This window comes from Oryctolagus cuniculus, chromosome 2 (genome assembly GCF_964237555.1).
Source record: "Oryctolagus cuniculus chromosome 2, mOryCun1.1, whole genome shotgun sequence".
Lineage (NCBI taxonomy): Eukaryota > Metazoa > Chordata > Mammalia > Lagomorpha > Leporidae > Oryctolagus > Oryctolagus cuniculus.
This window is the reverse complement of record NC_091433.1, coordinates 109174433-109193791: the sequence shown is the minus strand read 5'-3', so window position 1 is coordinate 109193791 and position 19359 is coordinate 109174433. Positions and strand designations below refer to the sequence as shown.

Here is a 19359-nt window from a genome sequence, read left to right as displayed (position 1 = left end):
CAAATGGGAGCCAGTTCTAATCCTGGCTGCTCCTCTTCCAATCCAGCTCTCTGCTATAGCCTGGGAAAGCAGTGGAAGATGGCCCAAGGCCTTGAGCCCCTGCACCCATGTGGGAGACCTGGAAGAAGCTCCTGGCTCCTGGCTTCAGATCGGCACAACTCCAGCTATTGCTGCCAATTGGAGAGTTAAACAGCAGATGGAAGACCTCTCTCTCTCTCTGCCTCTCCTCTCTGTGTGTAACTCTGACTTTCAAGTAAATAAATAAATCTTTTTTAAAAAGAACATTCATAAAACAGCAAAGAACTCTTGGAAAATAGAAATATAACATAGAAAGACTTATTTCAAATTTTGGTAGGTTAGGAAACACATATTTGAGGAAATAAAAGAACTGAGGTGAGACAGAAAATATTCAGTAAATTAGAGGAGAATCCAGAGGTCCACTCTAAATGATGAAGAAAACAGAAAAAAGTGGAGTGTGGGGAATTGTCAGCAAGGAAAGTTTTAATGTTTACACATTGAAAGGACCAACTCGAGTGCCCATGATAGGGATAAAAGCAGATCCCAGCAAAGCACAGCATTGTGGAAGTCAAACAGGAGATGAAGAGAAGAGCCTACATTATTTTTTTATTTAATTTATTTATTATTATTATTTTTTTTTTACTTTTAAAGATATTTAGTTATTTAAAAGGCAGAGTGACAGAGAGGAGAGACAGCGAGAGAAATCTTCCCCCTACTGGTTTTCTCCTTAAATGCTCGCAACAGCCAGATCTCAGCCAGGCTGAAGCCAGGAGCCAGGAACTCCATCCAGGTCTCCCACATGGTGGCAGGGGCTCAAACACTTGGGCCATCTTCCTCCACTTTCTCAGGGGCATTAGTAGTAAACCGGGTCAGAAGCAGAGGAGCCGGGACTGGAACTGATGCTCTGATATGGGATACTGCCATCGCAAGCAGCGACTGAATCCACTGTGCCACAACACTAGTCCCAAGAGCCTACATTTCTACAGGCAAGGAGAGGAAACATCTTTTTAATGATTAAAATTAAAGTGAGTTTCAGTTTCTCAAGAGTAAATAAACCTCAAAGCCAGAAGAGAAAGGGAGCAATGCTTTCAAAATTCTGAAGGAAAAGTTATCTACAAGCTCAAATTCTGTACCAAGCCAAATCACCAGTTCATGCAAGAACAGAAAAAAATGGACTTGAAAGATTTCAGAAACTTCTCAGTCAGTTCTTAGAAAGCTGCTAGATGATGTGCTCCATGTACAAGGGAGTGAGTGAGGAAAAGCTGTGAAAACGGAAGACGCCACATCAGAAGCAGGAAGGCAACTGTGCACATTCACTGTACGGGATGGGGTCATTCCTTGTTGCACTCCACTGGAGAGAGCTGAGGGCCACAGGAAAGAAGAGGACGCACCCGGCTCCTGGATGCCTGCTCTAGGACCAATTCAGGGAAATGGCTTAACCCTTACACTAGTTTTACATGGTACCGCCTCTGCTGGTCAGTCAGGGCTTAACAGCTCCCTCCAACATGGAAAGTACCAATTAGCTTTCCTTGAAAATAACTTGTATAGCTTTCCCTGCCCTCATATCCTTTATTCAATGGGCATATCAGAGGCCACCCTCGTCACTTAATGCATGTCCTGGAATTCAATCCTATTCTCTATTTTAAAGAGTGATACTTTAAGAAAAATCTGTGTATTTGAGAGACAAAGAAAGGGAGCTCCCAGTTCTGGTTCACTTGCCAAGTATCTCTAATGTCTGGCATGACCAAAGCCGGGCGCTGGGAACTCAATTCCAGTCTCCCACGCGGGTGGCAGGAACTCAATCATTTGATCCATCACTGCTGCCTCCACTTTAGTAAGTAGCTGGAGTCAGGAGCCAGACCTCGCGTTGAACCCAGGCACTTCCATATGGAAAAAGGTTGTCCAAGCCAGTATCTTAACTGCTAGATTGCATGACCACCTTGTCTCTGTATATTTTTTTTAATTGAATTTGACACAGTACTGGTGAAGGGATTCAGCAATGCTGGGGAACTCTCTGGCTGACCTTAGACTGGAGGAGTTTATCAGAAATTTCCAGGAAAGACTTCATGAAAAAAAAAAAAAAATGGATGGCCTCCCTGATAAGAACTGCCAGTTGAGAAGAGACAGAACTGAACCAGTGATGAGTGCAGAGAAAACGAAGGCAGCAAGCAACTAAGGGTGACTATCAATTCCATGAAAACACAAAGTTGTTGGAGAAAACTTATGGGGCTGTTAGGTAATCTATACAAGTGAAACTAAACTTCAAGATGCAATGACTTTGAACAGCCCTTGCTCGACTGTTGAGGAACAGTTTTTTTTTTTTTCATACAACTTGTTGAACTCTTTACTTAGTATAGAGTTAATTGTATGTGTATAAAGTTAATTGAAAATAGATCTTAGCAAAAAATAAGAATAGGAATAGGAGAGGGAGGAGGAAGAGGGGTGGGAGTGTGGGTGAGAGGGCAGGTACAGTGGGAAGAATCACTATATTCCTAAAGTTGTATTTATGAAAAGCATGATGTTTGTATTCCTTAAATAAAAAGGTTTATGAAAAACAGAAAAAGAGTGTTAATTATACAATGATGAACAAATCCTATAGGACTCCTTGCGCCTGCCAGCCAGGGAGGTGTTAGAAACTGTAAAATGAAAATGCCAAGACCCACTCATTACTCACTGGACTCCTTTTCTAGGTAAGATACATGGGATGGGCTGGTGACGCGGCTCACTAGGCTAATCCTCCGCCTTGCGGCGCCAGCACACCGGGTTCTAGTCCCGGTCAGGGTGCCGGATTCTTTCCCGGTTGCCCCTCTTCCAGGCCAGCTCTCTGCTGTGGCCAGGGAGTACAGTGGAGGATGGCTCAAGTGCTTGGGCCCTGAACCCCATGGGAGACCAGGAGAAGCACCTGGCTCCTGCCATCGAATCAGCACAGTGCGCCGGCTGCAGCGCGCCAGCCACAGCGGCCATTGGAGGGTGAACCAATGGCAAAAGGGAGACCTTTCTCTCTGTCTCTCTCTCACTATCCAATCTGCCTGTCAAAAAAATACATAAATAAAATAGAGAAAAATAAGAAAATCAGAGGGGCAGTTCTGGAAAATTGCGCCTGACTTGACAGGAGAAGCATCAGGTGCTGGACTCTCACCCCAGCCCTGGCAGGGTGTGTCACTTTATCCCACTGAACAGACAAGAGAAGTGCCGACTGTACCTCATCGCCAGAAGCTGGCTTGAGGTACAAAACTGGTAAAGTGCAAGACCAAAAATCCAAACCCAGATGTCTTCATTTCTCAGACCTATCATTTTAAGTTTCTATTTCTGGAATTTAAACTGAACATCCTATATTTTTATTTGCTAAATCTGGCAACCCTCGTCAGTGTCCACTGACAGAAACATGACAGCTAACCTCCTTGGACATACCTTGAAACACACATGCACAAAACACACGGCCACAGCATGCAAGGAATCACCCTTTATTCCTTTATTGTGATTCATGTTAGACTTGAATGGGCAGGTCCGAGCCCCACCTGCTAGTTCATCTGTGTGACAGCGGGTGAGGCCTCCTTGGCAGGGATCTTGGAATTCAAGGGAACCACTAGAAGCCACGCCTCTTGAGGTACTTGGCTCGAGCAAGGACATCATTGCAGAAATCACAACTCAGGTCCTGGCTGCTTCGGACACGTCCAGCACCCTCACTATAGGCACACAGCCCACCTGGAATTCACGGAAGAGGTTAGTGCTGATCCCACGGCCCCTCATTGCTCCAGGGTGCTCAGTTCTCCCAAACTCTCTTCCCTAACTATGTATCCGTGGCTTGGGGGACTCATTTGTCCCTTTTAATTCTGTTTAGTGAAACCATTGGCCCATGGACACATACCTCTCAGGTACTGGTCAGGAGTCCAGGTGGGAAACCTCCTCTGGATTTCTTTGATTCTAGCAGTCAGAGTCTCGGTCATGTGGGAGACCTGGGGCTCGCTGATCCAAGGTGTGCTACCATGTATGGCAGGGTCCTGGAAGAAGGAAGGCAGAGGAAAAGCCAGGGGAGCTGGGTTGGCTTGGCGGGCAGGTGATGTGTTTGTCACAGGCTCAGCGCCGCTCTCTGATCCACCTGCCCTTCTCCGTCCACCTGTGGTGGGACCAGTGCCACCTTCAGCCTTCCTGGCGATAAAATGGTAAAGCTCCTCACCACTGACAGGAGGGCTGTTATCAAAAACACGAAAGAAGCCAGGGTCGGTGTGGAAGTGGAGAAACGGGAACCCTGATGCACTGCAGGCAGGAATATGAAATAGGACCGCCATCGTGGAGAAGGGTACGGAAAATCCTCAGAAAGATTAAAAACCCAGTGAGCATCTGATCCAGCAAGCCTCCCTCTGGGTGTTTACTGAAATCTGAATCTCAAAGAATCATGCGCATTTCCACATTCATTGCAGAGCTATTCACAATAGCAAGAGGTAGGGACAACCTAGATGTCGGTGATGGATGAAGACAATTCATGGAACATCATTCAGCCTTTAAAAGGAAGGAGAGCTTACGATATGGGACAAGTCCCAGCTGCTCCACTTCCAATGCAGCTCCTTGCTAATGTCCTGGGAAAACAGTGGAAGATGGTCCCAGTGCTTGGGCCCCTGCACCCACGTGAGAGACCTGGAGGAAGATCCAGGCTCCTGGCTTCGGATCAGCCCAGCTCTGGCCATTATGGCCATTTGGGGAGTGAACCAACGGAAGAAGACCTTTCTTTCTGTTTCTCCCTCTCTCTGTCTGTAACTCTGCCTCTCAAATAAATAAATAAAATCTTTTTTTTTTTTTTGACAGGCAGAGTGGACAGTGAGAGAGACAGAGAGAAAAGTCTTCCTTTTTCCATTGGTTCCCCCTCCAATGGCCACTACGGCCGGCGCACCGCGCTGATCTGAAGCCAGGAGCCAGGTGCTTCTCCTGGTCTCCCATGGGGTGCAGGGCCCAAGCACTTGGGCCATCCTCCACTGCACTCCCTGGCCACAGCAGAGAGCTGGACTGGAAGAGGAGCAACCAGGACAGAATCCAGCACCCCAACCAGGACTAGAACCCGGGGTACTGGCGCCGCAGGCGGAGGATTAGTCTAGTGAGCCATGGCACCAGCCATAAATCTTAAAAAAAAAAAAAAAAAGGTTGCAGGGAGGCAGAATGGGGAGTTGCCAGTCAACATGTATCAAATTTCAGTCTTGGAATGAAAAGTCTGGAAATCTGATGAACAAAATTATACCTGGAATTATCAAGACTGTATTGTACAGTATTTAAAATCTGATAACAAAGTAGACCTCTTGGAAGCGTTCTGAGTTTAAAAAGTATTAAAGTGGTGTTGTGCTGTGGGCTAAGCCAGTGCTTCTCTCACCAGCATCTCCCAGTGGAATGCCAGTTGGAGTCCTGGCTGCTGACCCTGCTCCATGCTAATACACCTGAGGAGGCAGTGGAGAACAGGCCCAGGTGGCCTGTGGGAGACCCAGATGGAGTTTGAGGCTCCTGGACCGGCCCTGGCCATTGTGGCCATTTGGGGAGTGAACCCCGGATGAGATACCTCTTTTTCTTTCTCTTTTCTCTCGCCTTTCTCTCTGTTACTCTGCTTTTTTTTTTTTTTTAAATACTTGTGAAGCTACAAGGTTTGGGCTAAGGAAGGGATGAATAAACATTTCACTGCTGCTTCAGTGTCACGGCGAGAGGCCAAATTGCAAGCCAAAGACAGGGTTAGCCTGGGTACCCATCTGATGCCTCCCCTCGATGCTGCAAACGCAAACCACCCGACAGTCGGGACTGGCTTCCGTGCTGGCAGTGATGCTTCTGTGATTCACCTTCTGCGAATCAGAGGACCTCTGTCCGATCCTTCTTACACAGCTTTAGTTACCACTTCCACGAAGGTCTCCTGATATTTAGGAGAAATTTCTGAACGTGCAGAATTTGCATTCCATCTTCATAGGAGATGGACTCCTTTTGCCAGGAAGCGTGCCTCACAAAGGAGGCAGAACGGGGCAGCAGGGATGATGCCAGCCCTAACAACGCCAGGTGTTCTTGGTTCTGGTTCTGCATTTTGGGTGTGGCTTTCCAGTAGCAGCTCCTTCCTTGTGGCTCCACTTGTTCAAATGTCATAGATAGATTACGTGTCCCCACCCCATCTCATCAGATTATTGGATGGGCCCCCAAATAGAAAGAAAAGTATTTGGAAGTACTTTTAAATTAGGTGTCATACAAAGCACTCACAGGAAGCCAACTGAAAAAAAAAAAAAAAAAAAGAGTCGATTTTCCTAAAAGCTTAAAAGCATGCATGAGGGGCTGGGGCCGGCACTGTGGCGCAGCGGGTTAACGCCCTGGCCTGAAGCGCAGGCATCTGATATGGGCGCTGCTTCGAGACTTCCCTGATCCAGCTCTCTGCTATGGCCTGGGAAAGCAGTAGAGGATGGCCCAAGTCTTTGGACCCCTGTACCCATGTGGGAGACCCAGAGGAGGCTCCTGGCTCCTGGCTTCGGATCTGCACAGCTCTGGCTGTTGCGGCCAGTTGGGGAGTGAACCAGCAAATGGAAGACTTCTCTGCCTCTCCTCTCTCTGTGTAACTCTGACTTTCAAATAAATAAATAAATCTTTAAAAAAAAAAAAAAGCATGCATGACCACAGTACTCAGTTTTTTCAACAGCAGCGTAAGATGCAATAGGAAAATTCGAGCCTCATTTGATTCCTGCCATCACTGATTGCCCAGCACAGATGTTATCCAACAATGGGGCTAATGGCCAATTCCCTGGAAATCGCCAACACATACGTGCCAAGAGGCAGAATTAGTGAAAAATGAAACTTGATCCTCAGAACTAAGAATTGTGTAGAAAGAAGACAAGGAAAAAGAAATTTAATATTTGTTGATATCCTACCAAATGTCAGGTACTTTTCCACATTATTTCACTGAATCTGCAAAATAATTCTCTAAGAATGGCATTTTACAGATGGGGGAACAGAGGTCCAGTTTAGTGACTAAGCAAGGTCACCTCGCTACCAAATGACCGAGCAAAGATGTAATCGGTGATCTTTTTCCTGGACCGTAGCCTTACTGGAAACCCAGAAGAGGATGGTCTCCTGGAAACACAGCATTATTTATTTTGAAAAGAAATTGTAGGGGCTGGCATTGTGGTATAGCACGTTAAGCCGCCACCTGCCATGCTGGCATCTCATATGGATGCCAGTTCAAGTCCCGGCTGCTCCACTTCCCATCCAGCTCCCATCCAGCTCCCTGCTGATGTACCTGGGAAAGCAGCAAAAGATGGCCCAAGTGCTTGGGCCCCTGCACCCATATGGGAGACCTGGAAGAAGCTCCTGGCTTCTGGTTTTGGCCTGGTCCATCCCCAGCTGATGCGGCCGTTTGGAGAATGAGCCAATGGATGAAAGGCGTCTCTCCCCCAACCCCAACTCTTTTTTTTTTTTTTTTTTTGACAGGTAGAGTTATAGACAGTGAGAGAGACAGAGAGAGAAAGGTCTTCCTTCTGTTGGTTCACTCCCCAAATGGCCGGTAAGGCCGGCGCTGCGCTGATCCGAAGTCAGGAGTCAGGAGCTTCCTCCTGGTCTCCCATGCGGGTGCAGAGCCCAAGCACTTGGGCCATCCTCCACTGTCTTCCTGGGCCACAGCAGAGAGCTGGACTGGAAGAGGAGCAACCGGGACTAGAACCCGGCGCCCATATGGGATGCCGGCGCTGTAGGCAGAGGATTAACCAAGTGAGCCATGGCGCCAGCCTCTAACTCTTTTAAATAAAAATGAACTTAAAAAAAAATTGTGGCTCTAAACAAAGCAGAAGTGAATGCCGCTGCTCATGTCTCAGGGCTGTGGCTCTCACAACCCCATGGAGTATCATTCACTCTCTGCTCAAGGGCGCTGGCAGTTAACCAAAAAGAAGTGTCCCCTTGAGGTTGTGCCGGGAAGTGGAAGGCCAACACGTCACATTAATGATGGAGCGTTACCTGCACCTCTCCGACTCCATCGTCCACGGTGCCCACGTTGACCGGAACGCCGCCACCCTGAGACTCCCGGGACACGATGGCAGCGACCACCGCGGGATCCACGCAGTACCTTTGGCCGACAGCGCGCATCATGGGCTGATGTCTCAGCAGGCGCGGCGTGTCTATTTCCGCCAGCCGTTCAGAAGCCCGAACTCCTACAGCAAACACAGCAGGAGGGCCGCAGCATGGAGCGACGCACCCTGAATCAGCAGCTCAAGGGGACAGAGAAAGGTCACTCCACGGATGGGGCGGGGCGGGGGGCAGTGGAGACCTGAGAAGGCCAAGTTTGGGGTTTAAGTCTCTAGCGGACAGTCTCAGACCTGAAAGTAGGACTCTCCTCCTGCGAGTCTGAGTCGGCAGTTCCCCTCTGCTGGGGCTCTCAGGGGCTGCTCTGACCTTCCCGGACAACCCCAGCAGCACCACTGGTCTGGCCCTGAGCTCCCCAGACAGGGTTACCCAGTAAGATGTCTCTGTCCCTCAGCGACGAAGGACGCCAGTGCGATGGAGGACGTCCCCCATCCCTTCTGCAAGTCCAGTCTTTCCAACCCTAAGGGGCAATTTAAAAATCACACGCGTTTAAGCCTTTATTTAACAAGAATGCAGAGCAAAAGGAAAGTGAACCCTTGGCCGGAGCCGCGGCTCACTCGGCTAATCCTCCACCTTGCGGCGCCGGCACACCAGGTTCTAGTCCCGGTCGGGGCGCCAGAATCTGTCCCGGTTGCCCCTCTTCCAGGCCAGCTCTCTGCTGTGGCCCGGGAGTGCAGTGGAGGATGGCCCAAGTGCTTGGGCCCTGCACCCCATGGGCGACCAGGAGAAGCACCTGGCTCCTGCCATCAGATCAGCGTGGTGCGCTGGCCGCAGCACGCCAGCTGTGGCGTCCATTGGAGGGTGAACCAACGGCAAAGGAAGACCTTTCTCTCTGTCTCTCTCTCTCACTGTCCACTCTGCCTGTCAAAAAAAAAAAAAAAAAAAAAGTGAACCCTAACTGACTTGATTGGCCACTTACCTTCTAAGGGACTCTATGATTTTAAAAGGCACTCTCATCCATATAATATAATATAATATAATATAATATAATATAATAACAGTGCTGCAAATTGATTGCTATTATCCGCTCCACCACAGGCCTGGGGCAGCTAAGTGGCTTGTTCAAGAAGCAGAGCCAGGGCTCTGACGAGGTCTTTGGCGTCTACATCCAGTGTTCTCTCCACCCTCGGGTCTGTGGGACTGTGGGAGACAGTAGGCACCGAGAAGCCATGCTGAGAGGGCGAGAACAGACCAGAGGATTGTAATTACCACAGTAGCTCAGGCCGTGACGTCTTCCAACCCCGCAAGATGCTCCAGGGGTGTCCAGGGTGCGGATGTTGCCATAGCACCCCCAAGTGCTGCTTTCAGCTAAGGCTGCAAATCGAAGAAATTCAACCAAAAGTGTTAACTTGACTTGTTCTCATCATCCTTCTAGGGATGAAATGATATTAATACAAATAATAAAATCAGGAATTACAAAACTTCAGGGAGAAGGCATTTATCCTGGCTGTTAAGATGCCTACATCCCATACTGGAGTGCCTGGGGTTAACCCCTCCTCCAGCTCCTGACTCTAGATTTCTGTTAAGGCAGACACTGGGAGCAGCAGATGATTGGTCAAGTTCTTGGGTCCCTGCCAGCCACACAGGAGACCTGGATTGAGTTCCAGATTCCTGGCATCAGCCTGGCCCTGCCCTGGGTGTTGTGGACATTTGAAGAGTGAACTAGCAGCTGGAAGATCTGTCTCTCTCTCTCTCTCTCTCTCTCTCTCTCTCTCTCTGCTTTCAAATAAATGAAAATCAATAAAAACGTACAGGGATATGGGAGGTTGTGCATAGGTTCCGTGCAAATACTATGCCGGTGCATGATCCTCAAATGTTGCCATGTTGCCAGTCGTTAGTGCCTTGTAGGACTTAGGAATGTGCACATTTTGGTATATGGGGAGGTCCTGGAACCAATCTTCCAAAGGCAGCCAGGGCTGACTGTATTTACAGTTCATACCTGGAGAGGGTGGATGAGTCAATGACAAGATACCTGCAGGGGGCAGGATGGTGCTCCCTGTGAGAATCCTTTCACTATTACAAGCTTGTAGAAACTTCTCATCCAATCACTTTTTGTTTTATTCTGTGACTAAAGTAGAATAAAGATTAAGTTTTAAGGATTTGCAGGTTGTTGGAAATATATCCCTTGTATATTATCACATGAGTCCTGTAGGCTTACATAATTGCATTTTAAGGTTCTTTTTTCTTTTATTTATTTCTTTATTTATTTGAAAGTTAGAGTTACACAGAGAGAGATCTTCCATCTACTGGTTCACTCTCCAAGTGGCCGCAATGGCCTGGGGCTGGGCCAGGCCAAACCCAGGAGCCAGGAGCTTCTTCTGGGTCTCCCACATGTGTGCAGGGACCTAAGAACTTGGGCCATCTTCTGCTGCTTTCCCAGGCACATTAGCAGGGAGCTGGATCAGAAGTAGAGCAGGTGGGTCTCGGACTGGCACCCATATGGGATGCTGGTGCCACAGGCGGCGGCTTTACCCGCTACACCACAATGCCACACTATGGTTCTATTTTCTTACCAACATCTTCATGAGGTTAACATCTTAAAAAAAAAAAAAAAGTGTTCTGGAGAAAGCATCTCTACAGAATTTAGAAGCTGTGGTGAGTGACCTGAAAAATGTGGAAGTGACAAGGTCTGGTTGTTTACGAGTATGGTAAAAATTAAGCTACAGGTCCTTCTGACTTTTTTTTTAATAAGTGTACTTTTGTCTTTATGATTGGTGACTGCTGCCTGCCTTGTGGGCCCTTCTCTAACCACATCACATGATCCGCAGAGTTTCTTAGAGTCCCCATGGCTAGCACATTGTAGGAATGTTTAAGTGTTTGTTGAACGAATGGGCCAAGAGATAATAAATATGCAATGCCACCCAAGAGGCGGGCGTCGGGCTCAGCGGTTAAGACAGCACTGGGACACGCACACCCGTAATGGGGGTGCCTGGGTTCAAGTCTCGGTTTTGCGTCTGATTTTAGTCTCCTGCTGATGCACGTGCTGGGAGACAGCAGGCGATGGCTCAAATACTTTGGTCCCCACCACCCAGGTGGAAGATCAGGAGTTCCCGGCTCCTGGCTTCAGCCTGGCCCACACCTGCCTACTGCAGGTGGTTAAGGGGGGAACCCATGTTTGGGAGATGCCCCCTCTCTGTCTACCTCTCTGTCAAATAAATCAAAGTTTCAAGAACCAAGACCCCTCCTGAGAAATGTTTCTAATTGACAGCCAGGGGAAGTTTTGCTTCTCCCAAGGAACTATGCTTCTTCATTTTATTTATCAAAAGACAAATAGTTTCCCCTTTGTCTCAGCTGAAAGGAACCTTAGGACCAAAGCTGACATTCAGTCACAGTGGCCACTCAGCCTCAGTGGTCAGCCCACTCACATCTTGGTTTCTGGGACACTGCTTCTCTGGTCTTACATCCTAGTGGAAATACACAGTCCATAAACACATTCAGTAGATACTTGGGTGAAAGTTTTTGCAGTGGGCACAGAAAGGTTATTAGCAATGTGCTCATCTATTTGAAATCTGGCCTCAGGCCACTCTGATTTTAAGCCCACCCCAAATTCTGGAGAACCCCATCCTTGTGTCAGGCACTGGGGGAGGGCCTGCCTCTCAACAGCTGCTCCTAACTTCAGGATTTATTGGACAACTTAGGAGAAAAATGTTTTCCACTGAGTGGCAAGTGTCAGAAATACCATTCTGTTCCTGTGACTATCCTTTCCAATTCTAAAACCAATCAGAAAACATGGAATGGGGGCAGGCACCGTGGTGCAGCAGGTGCATCCCCATGTTGGAGTGCCTAGTCCCCATCCATCTCTGCTTCCGACTCCAGCTGCCTGCTACCGTGCAGATGATAGCTCAAGCAGTGAGGTGCCTGTCACCCATAGGAAGACTCAGATTGGGTTCCTGGTTCCTGGCTTCAACCTGGCCCTACCCAAGCTATTGTGGGTCTTTGGGGAGTGAACCAGTAGATGGGAGATTTCTCTCTCTCTCTCTCTCTCTCTCTCTCTCTCTCTCTCTCTCCCTTTCAAATGAATAAAAATAAATAAAACAAACATTAAGGAATAAAAACAGTGAAAACACTCACCAGTCAGTGCAAGGAGACCAAGGAGCAGCCACAGTGCAGACATATCGAGGATCCGACTCTTCGGCTCCTGAGACAATTTTTATATAGAAATTAGTTAGAAGTTGCAAAATTGTGATCAGTGTCACGGCGATATATAATGTTTCAGTTGAAGACAAGTATGAAAAGAACAAGTTCCTCCATATGCAGCAAATGGAGAAAACTGACAATTTAAGTCATAGTGAAAAAGCGAATATTGGACCAGTGCGCCATCCGTCCTTCCAGCTGGTTGAAAATGACGAGACTTCTACTCTGCCCAAGGGCTCCGCGCGCTGTCAAGTAGTAAGCAGATGCCCAGTATTTTAAGAAGCCGAGAGACTCTGACTCTCAGCACCCAGAAACACAGGGTCCTGACTCCAGACCTCAAAAAAGCAGATTTCTGGTGCCTGTGCCTTATTCCCAGAGCCCCTCCTTTGTCTAAAGAGAAAATGGAAGGGAGAATTTGGGAGGAATGCTTTCTCTAAATGCAGGCTCCTTTCCCTGTAGCTTTGAGGAACGGTCACCCTTTCCTCGGGGACTTGGAAGACAGACTGAGTCTTCGCTTTGGATAAAGGAAGGAGGCAGAAGACACCCCCCTCTCTCCTCCCCCCCGCACTGGGAATCCAAGATCCCCATTCTTCCTCCCTAGAACTCCAGGGCCAGAGCCCAAGGAGGATGCGGAGACAAATCCCTAGGAGGTTGGGTCGTGGGCGGAGTTTCCAGGACTGATTTTGCAAGGGGCTCACTAGCCTGGAGAACTGGCAACCGCCAAGCCTGGTCTCCAAGCCTTCTCTTTCTCATCCCAACCATTCCTCTCATCCCCTTCCACATGTACAAACTTCCCTGGTTCCCTCTCTAGCTACCATCCAAACACCAATGCCACCCAGAACAGTTTACCACTGACCCCAGGGAATGCTGGAGGAGCCAGCCCCTGCCCCCAATGCCTCCTCTTTCCCACCAGCACCTCCCACTGCAGGGCATGTCCACCACCTCCCCTGGACGGTGGAGCCAAGGTGTCAACACATCACCGAATTACTGTTGTCATTATGGGCAGGAAGGTGCATAGGAACGTGGCATTTGGCACTTGGATGTTGCTTTTCTCTCTTACACCCAGGAAGAGATGACATCTCAGCACGGCTCTCCACAAGTGAAGTCATTTGAATTCCATCTTCTTCATGTGCCTCACTTTCTGTGCTTGCCCCCACAACACTGAGATGATCTGATTTCACTGAGCGAAGCTAAGAATGTCACGCTCAGTTTTTGCTCTGGGTCTGCAGGAGCTCTCAGATTTAATCACCCACAAGAATAATTTATTCAGCACCCTGGCTCCCCAGCACTGAATGAGCGAGGACAATCCATCCCACAAGGAAGAGGAGAAGGAGCTGCACGGGTGCACAAGTGCTCACGGTCATGGTCTCATGACCACGGTCTTTACAGAGTCGTCTCCCTGCTTGGTAAAAGCAGTGCTTGCAATTCAAATGTCAAACCTCACGAATTCCCCCTCTTTTTGCTGTTGCTTTTCCAGGAAGAATATTTCTTGGGGCTGACATTGTGGCACAGTGGGATAAGCCACTGCTTTCAATAGCATCTTATACTGCAGTTCTGGTTTGAGTCTTGGATGTTCTGCTTCTGATCCAGCTTCCTGCTAAGGTGCCTGGGAAAGCAGTGGATGACAGCCCAGGTAGTTGGGTCCCTACCAACCACGTGGGAGACCCAGATGGCATTCTAGGATCCTGGCTCCAACTCACTTGCTCCCTCACTTGCTTGCTCACTCTCTGGCACACTGCTTTTCAAATAGGTAAATCTTAAAATAATAATAATAAAAAAAGAAGGAACCAACATTGTGGCTTAGTGGATTAAGTCGCCGCCTGCAGTGCTGGCATCCCATACTGGCATTGGTTTGAAACCCAACTGCTCTACTTCCACTTCCTATCCAACCCCCTGCTAATGTGCCTGGGAAAGCAGAGGAAGATGGCCCAAGTGCTTGGGCCCCTGCACCCACATGGGAGACCCAGAAGAAGCTCCTGGCTCCTAGCCCAGCCCTGGCTGTTGCAGCCATTTGGGGAGTAAACTAGCTAATGGAAGATCTCTCGTTCTCTTCCTTCTCTCTCACTAAGTCTGCCTTTCAAAGGAATAAATAAAGAAATATCTTTGAAACAAAACCAAAAAAAGTGCTTTCTCTTGGAAACCCAAGTAGAACTACTTAATTGCAATATGAGAGCTACCTCATTTTCTATGCATGAAACAAATATCTGTGTTGCTCTGGCCTCAGAATCAGCCCTAAAGGCACTCGGATCTGGCTGAAAAGCCCATGAGAGTATTTCAGGCATGGAAAGCCAAGACACTCTGGCAAAAAGATCTCTGTGAGTGAGATCCCAGTGGAAAGAACAGGTCTTCAAAGAGGGAGGTGCCTTTCTCTGAAGGGAGGAGAGAACCTCCACTTTGACTATGACCGTGTCTAAACAAGATAAGAGTCGGAGAACTCAAGGGGCTTCCATAGCCTTGGAAACTCATAACTGGTGCATAGGGGGATTACTGATGCCATAAACAGGAGTGTCAATTGGTAAAGTCAACAACAGGAGTCACTGTGCACTTACTCCTCATGTAGGATCTCGGTCCTTAACATGCTGTACATTGAGGCTTAATGCTATAACGAGTACTCAAACAGTATATTTCACTTTGTGTTTCTATGGGGGTGCAAACGACTGAAATCTTTACTTAATGTACACTAAACTGATCTTCTGTAAAAAAAAAAAAAAAAAGAAAGAAATTTTCAATTCCCAACTTGACTCTCACTGGGATTAAACATGACAATAGGTCTGATCTGATTTCATCATCATTTTAAAAAAATCATCTATTATTTTTCACTTTATGTTTCTGTGTGGGAGCAAACTGTTGAAATACTTACTTAAGGTATACTAAGCTGATCTTCTGTATATTAAGATAATCGAAAATGAATCTTGATGTGAATGGAAGGGGAGAGGGAGTGGGAAAGGGGAGGGTTGTTGGTGGGAGGGACGGTATGGGAGGGGAAGCCATTGTAACCCATGAGTCGTACTTTGGAAATTTATATTCATTAAATAAAAGATAAAAAAAAAAAAAAAAAAAAAAAAAAAAACAAATATCTGTGTTGAACAAGTGCTTGAATGACAAATGACAAGAGTATGTAAGACACATGCCAATTACTTAGGAACACAGAGTTACTTTCTGATTGCCCTGAGACTAGGTCTTCAAAAAACATTTTTTAAAAATTACATCAGGAAGTGTAAAAGTGATAACAGACTTCTTACAGTGATAGACAATGTGTTCTGTCCAAACGCGCAGCATGTAGAAGCAACCCAGACTCCATGGTCCAGCTTTACAGGTGCCAAAAACTACTCCACGCTTGGAAAGAACTGTTGAGGCATCACCAGGCTGTGCCCAAGGCGTGTCCATCAGCTGGTTGCCGTGACTCATTTGTTAATATCATGTCACTCCCTGCACTTGAAACCAGCATGAAAATGTGAGGCCAACACAGCACCATCGTTGTGATGCCAAGCCCAGTGTTCTCCCTCCCTGCAGAGCCAAACAGTAACAGCAAGGGGCTGCCAGCACGGAGCATCTCTCTCAAGGTCTAGTTCAAGTTCCTGGTGGCCTTGAATACAGTGTTTTCTCCTCCTTCCCCTTTTCCCCTGGGTGCTTTGTAATTCCCAAAGCACTGTTTAAATGCATAAGGTGTAATGGACTATTTCTTCCTCCATTCAACACATTTTCTGGGAAAGAGTGGCAATCAGGATGTTTGATTTTTTTCACCGTACAACTCCCTTTTCCCTGAATGCTCTCTATCCTCACTTTGACCTTGAACAATGATATCCCAGGTCACCAGGGTCCTCCAAGCTGCCTAAAAGTGTGCTGCACAAACACCCTGATGTGCTGACGGATGCGGGTGGCATGCTCCCATCTGGTCCTGGAAGACTAGAGAACTGCTCTGTGCATCTACGTTAAGGCGTGGTCATAGGCTCCAAGCTACGTTGTTGCCCTTGTTCGGCTAGTTCTTCTCTCCATCTGGTCCCTGTGAGCGCAGAGGGCTTTCCAGTAGCACCATAGCTTAGGCACACCCTCTCACTCTCCTGTGCACCAACAGACCTTAAATTAAAATAATAGCAGGCCGGCGCCGCGGCTCAATAGGCTAATCCTCCACCTAGCGGCGCCGGCACCCCGGGTTCTAGTCCCGGTCGGGGCGCCGGATTCTTTGCCGGTTGCCCCTCTTCCAGGCCAGCTCTCTGCTGTGGCCCGGGAAGGCAGTGGAGGATGGCCCAAGTGCTTGGGCCCTGCACCCCATGGGAAACCAGGAGAAGCACCTGGCTCCTGCCTTTGGATCAGCGCGGTGCGCCGGCTGCAGCGCGCCAGCTGTGGCGGCCATTGGAGGGTGACCCAACGGCAAAGGAAGACCTTTCTCTCTGTCTCTCTCTCACTATCCACTCTGCCTGTCAAAAAAAAATAGCAAATAAGGGGGGCTGGCCTTGTGGCATAGCAGGTAGAACTGCCCCCTGCAATGCCGGCATCCAATATGGGTGCCGGTTTGTGTCCTGGCAGCTCCACTTCTGCTCCAGTTCCCTGCTAATGGCTTGGGAAAGTAGCAGAGGATGGCCCAAGTTCTTGGGCTCCTGCCACCCGTGTGTGAGAACAGAATAAAGTTCTGGCCTTCTGCCTGGCCTAGTGCTGGCCATTGCAGCCACCTGGGCAGCAAACCAGTGGATGGAAGTTCTCTTCTCTCTCTGTGTGTCTCTCCTTCTCTCACTGTACTCTTTCACATAAATAAATAATTTTTTTTTAAATTAGTGAGGCATATAAAGCATCTGTTACCAGGATCGCATTTTTCTTGAGAAAAATCTTGCTGAAATATCAGGCAGCAACAGGACAGTTCGCTTGAAACTGTCACGTTTTGCAGATTCTATGATCTGTAAATATCCATTTACTAAATTTGAACCATGAGCCACGGCGACTGCACAGAAGAACCTGGAAGGCTTCAGTATTCTTCCCTCCCAGAGGCCGTGCCTGGAAGGAACCCCTTTCTCCCTGTGCCCCTCCAGGTGTGCTGCTTCTCTCATTAGCGTCCGGGTTTCCCGGAGTTGAGAACTTCAGGAAGGCTCTCCGTGTACTGGGGACTTGCCTGGGAATATCCCATTCTGAGCCAAAACCACGTCAGAGAAACCCTGGCCTGTCTCTTGCTGCCGAAGACTCGGGAAGCTTGTCTGTCTGTTCAGTTAGCCACGACTTACCCTGTTGTACGTGCTGGTCTGAGTGCCTTCTCCACTTCCAGAGAAAAGAGGACTCTATCACAAAGCTGCCACTAAGGTCTATGGGTACACGTAACATTGGCAAGATTGAGCAAGATTGGGCCAAGAAGAGATTACCCACCTGGCAAAATACAAACACTTTAGTCCGTCGGCTTTGAATCAACAAAACAGGCATCCCACTTGCCCCATTACAGCCACTGCTAAATGCCCATGCACTTGTTTGCCTGGTCTTTGTTTTACACTCGTGCATAAATCCAAATGTGACCAGAGTCGAGTTGGTGTTAAAAGAAATCGAGGGTCTAGCACTGTGGCGTAGCAGGTAAAGTCACTGCCTGTAGTGCCAGCATTCCGTATGAATACCGGTTCGAGTCCTGGCTGCTCCACTTCTAATCCAGCTCTCTGCCATGGCTTAGAAAAGCAGTGGAAGATTGCCCAAGTCCTTGGGCCTCTGCACCCATGTGGAAGACTCAGAAGAAGGTCCAGGCTTCTGGCTTCAGATTGGCCCAGCTCTGGCCATTGCATCTAATTGGGGGGTGAACCAGCAGGTGGAAGACTCACTCTCTCTCTCTCTCTCTCTTTCCCCCTCCGCTTCTCTGTAACTCTGCCTTTCAAATAAATAAATAAATAAAAATAAATAAATAAATAAAAAGTTGTGTAAGTATTGTATTCAACAGGAAACAAAAACCCATCCCATCAAGTACATATCTTGTCAAGCTTGGATTTTCCTGGCAGGGTTTCTAGGTTGCATCTGATCCAACTTTTCTTATTTACTCAGCAGCAGACACACTGTTTGCCAACAATGGCCATACTCTGGGATTTTCTTCCTATATAAGCCCCAGCACAGGGTCCACACCTGTTGCGTACTCACCTGTCGTCAGTCAGCTCTGTCCTTACACACGGTGAGTCCACAGCCCTTTATACACAGTCCAGGTCCTGCTTCCTCTTTTAAAAAGGGTTGACCTCATCTTATTGACAGTTATGGCTAAATCTCATAAATTAAAATAATAATCATAATAATTACAAATTCTTTGAACTTATATGAGGCCTTTTATTCAAGAATGGCCTGGCATTTTAAAAACACGAACCCATTAATTCTTTACCACTCTTCAGAGGGCAGGGCCTGGTTACAGTCCAACTTTGCTTTCATTCACACTAGCTTCTGCATATAGGGATGGGTAAGAAAGCAGGAAAGAAATGGAGAGAGAGAAGGGAAAGAAGGAAGGAAGGAATTGAATTTGGCATGTCAGAATCTCTCTCTCTCTCTCTCTTTTTTTAAATACATTTCTAGGTGTTTTTTTTTTTAAGATTTATTTATTTATTTGAAAGAGTTACACAGAAAGAGAAGGAGAGACAGAGAGAGGTCTTCTATCTGCTGGTTCACTCCCCCAGTTTGGCCGCAATGGCCACAGCTGCACTAATCTGAAGTCAGGAGCCAGGAGCTTCCTCTGGGTCTTCCCATGTGGGTGCAGGAGCCCAAGGACTTGGGCCATCTTCTACTGCTTTCCCAGGCCACAGCAGAGAGCTGGATCAGAAGTGGAGCAGCCAGAACTTGAATCAGTGCCCATATGGGATGCTGGCACTGCAGGCAGCGGCTTTACCTGCTACCCCACAGCGCCGGCACCCAGAACCTCTCGTTCTTGATCTGTATTTTGGGTGAACAAAGCTTCCAGATCATGGGCCACTGCTTCAGCATCCCCAGTTCAGACTTTGGGGATGAGGATTTTGTTGGCCTCTGTCCATGGCTGAGAAGATTGGGCCACAAGACAGGGCCCTGTGAGCAAGGATGCAGACGTGGATGTCTAGGGACTTCCTAAGCTATACATCTAGAGGGGTACGAGAATGCCAGGGGCCTCTCCACTGTTGACCAACTTGGGGTGAAAAGTAGAGAAAATGT

General features: G+C 47.9%; 1 protein-coding gene across 1 annotated transcript; it reads right to left on the bottom strand.

The window, feature by feature from the left end:
• Positions 1 to 3473: 3473 nt before the first annotated feature.
• Positions 3474 to 18425, bottom strand: LYG1 (lysozyme g1). The gene is made up of 6 exons (XM_051835631.2): positions 18334 to 18425; positions 12172 to 12238; positions 9310 to 9414; positions 7975 to 8168; positions 3887 to 4019; positions 3474 to 3723 (listed from the first exon to the last, which is right to left on the bottom strand). The coding sequence occupies exons 2-6, from the start codon at positions 12212 to 12214 to the stop codon at positions 3605 to 3607; spliced, it is 594 nt and encodes a 197-aa protein (XP_051691591.2). The 5' UTR covers positions 12215 to 12238; positions 18334 to 18425; the 3' UTR covers positions 3474 to 3604.
• Between the last annotated feature and the right edge of the window lie 934 nt (positions 18426 to 19359).

Excerpts from the sequence above, each read along its gene's own strand:
- LYG1 (XM_051835631.2), bottom strand. The coding sequence starts at position 12,214 with ATGTCTGCACTGTGGCTGCTCCTTGGTCTCCTTGCACTGACTG. Across the intron at positions 8,169-9,309 it reads TCACGGCCTGAGCTACTGTG|GAGTTCGGGCTTCTGAACGG; the intron begins GTAATTACAATC and ends TGTTTGCTGTAG. Across the intron at positions 4,020-7,974 it reads ATGGAGTCGGAGAGGTGCAG|GACCCTGCCATACATGGTAG; the intron begins GTAACGCTCCAT and ends TCCTTCTTCCAG.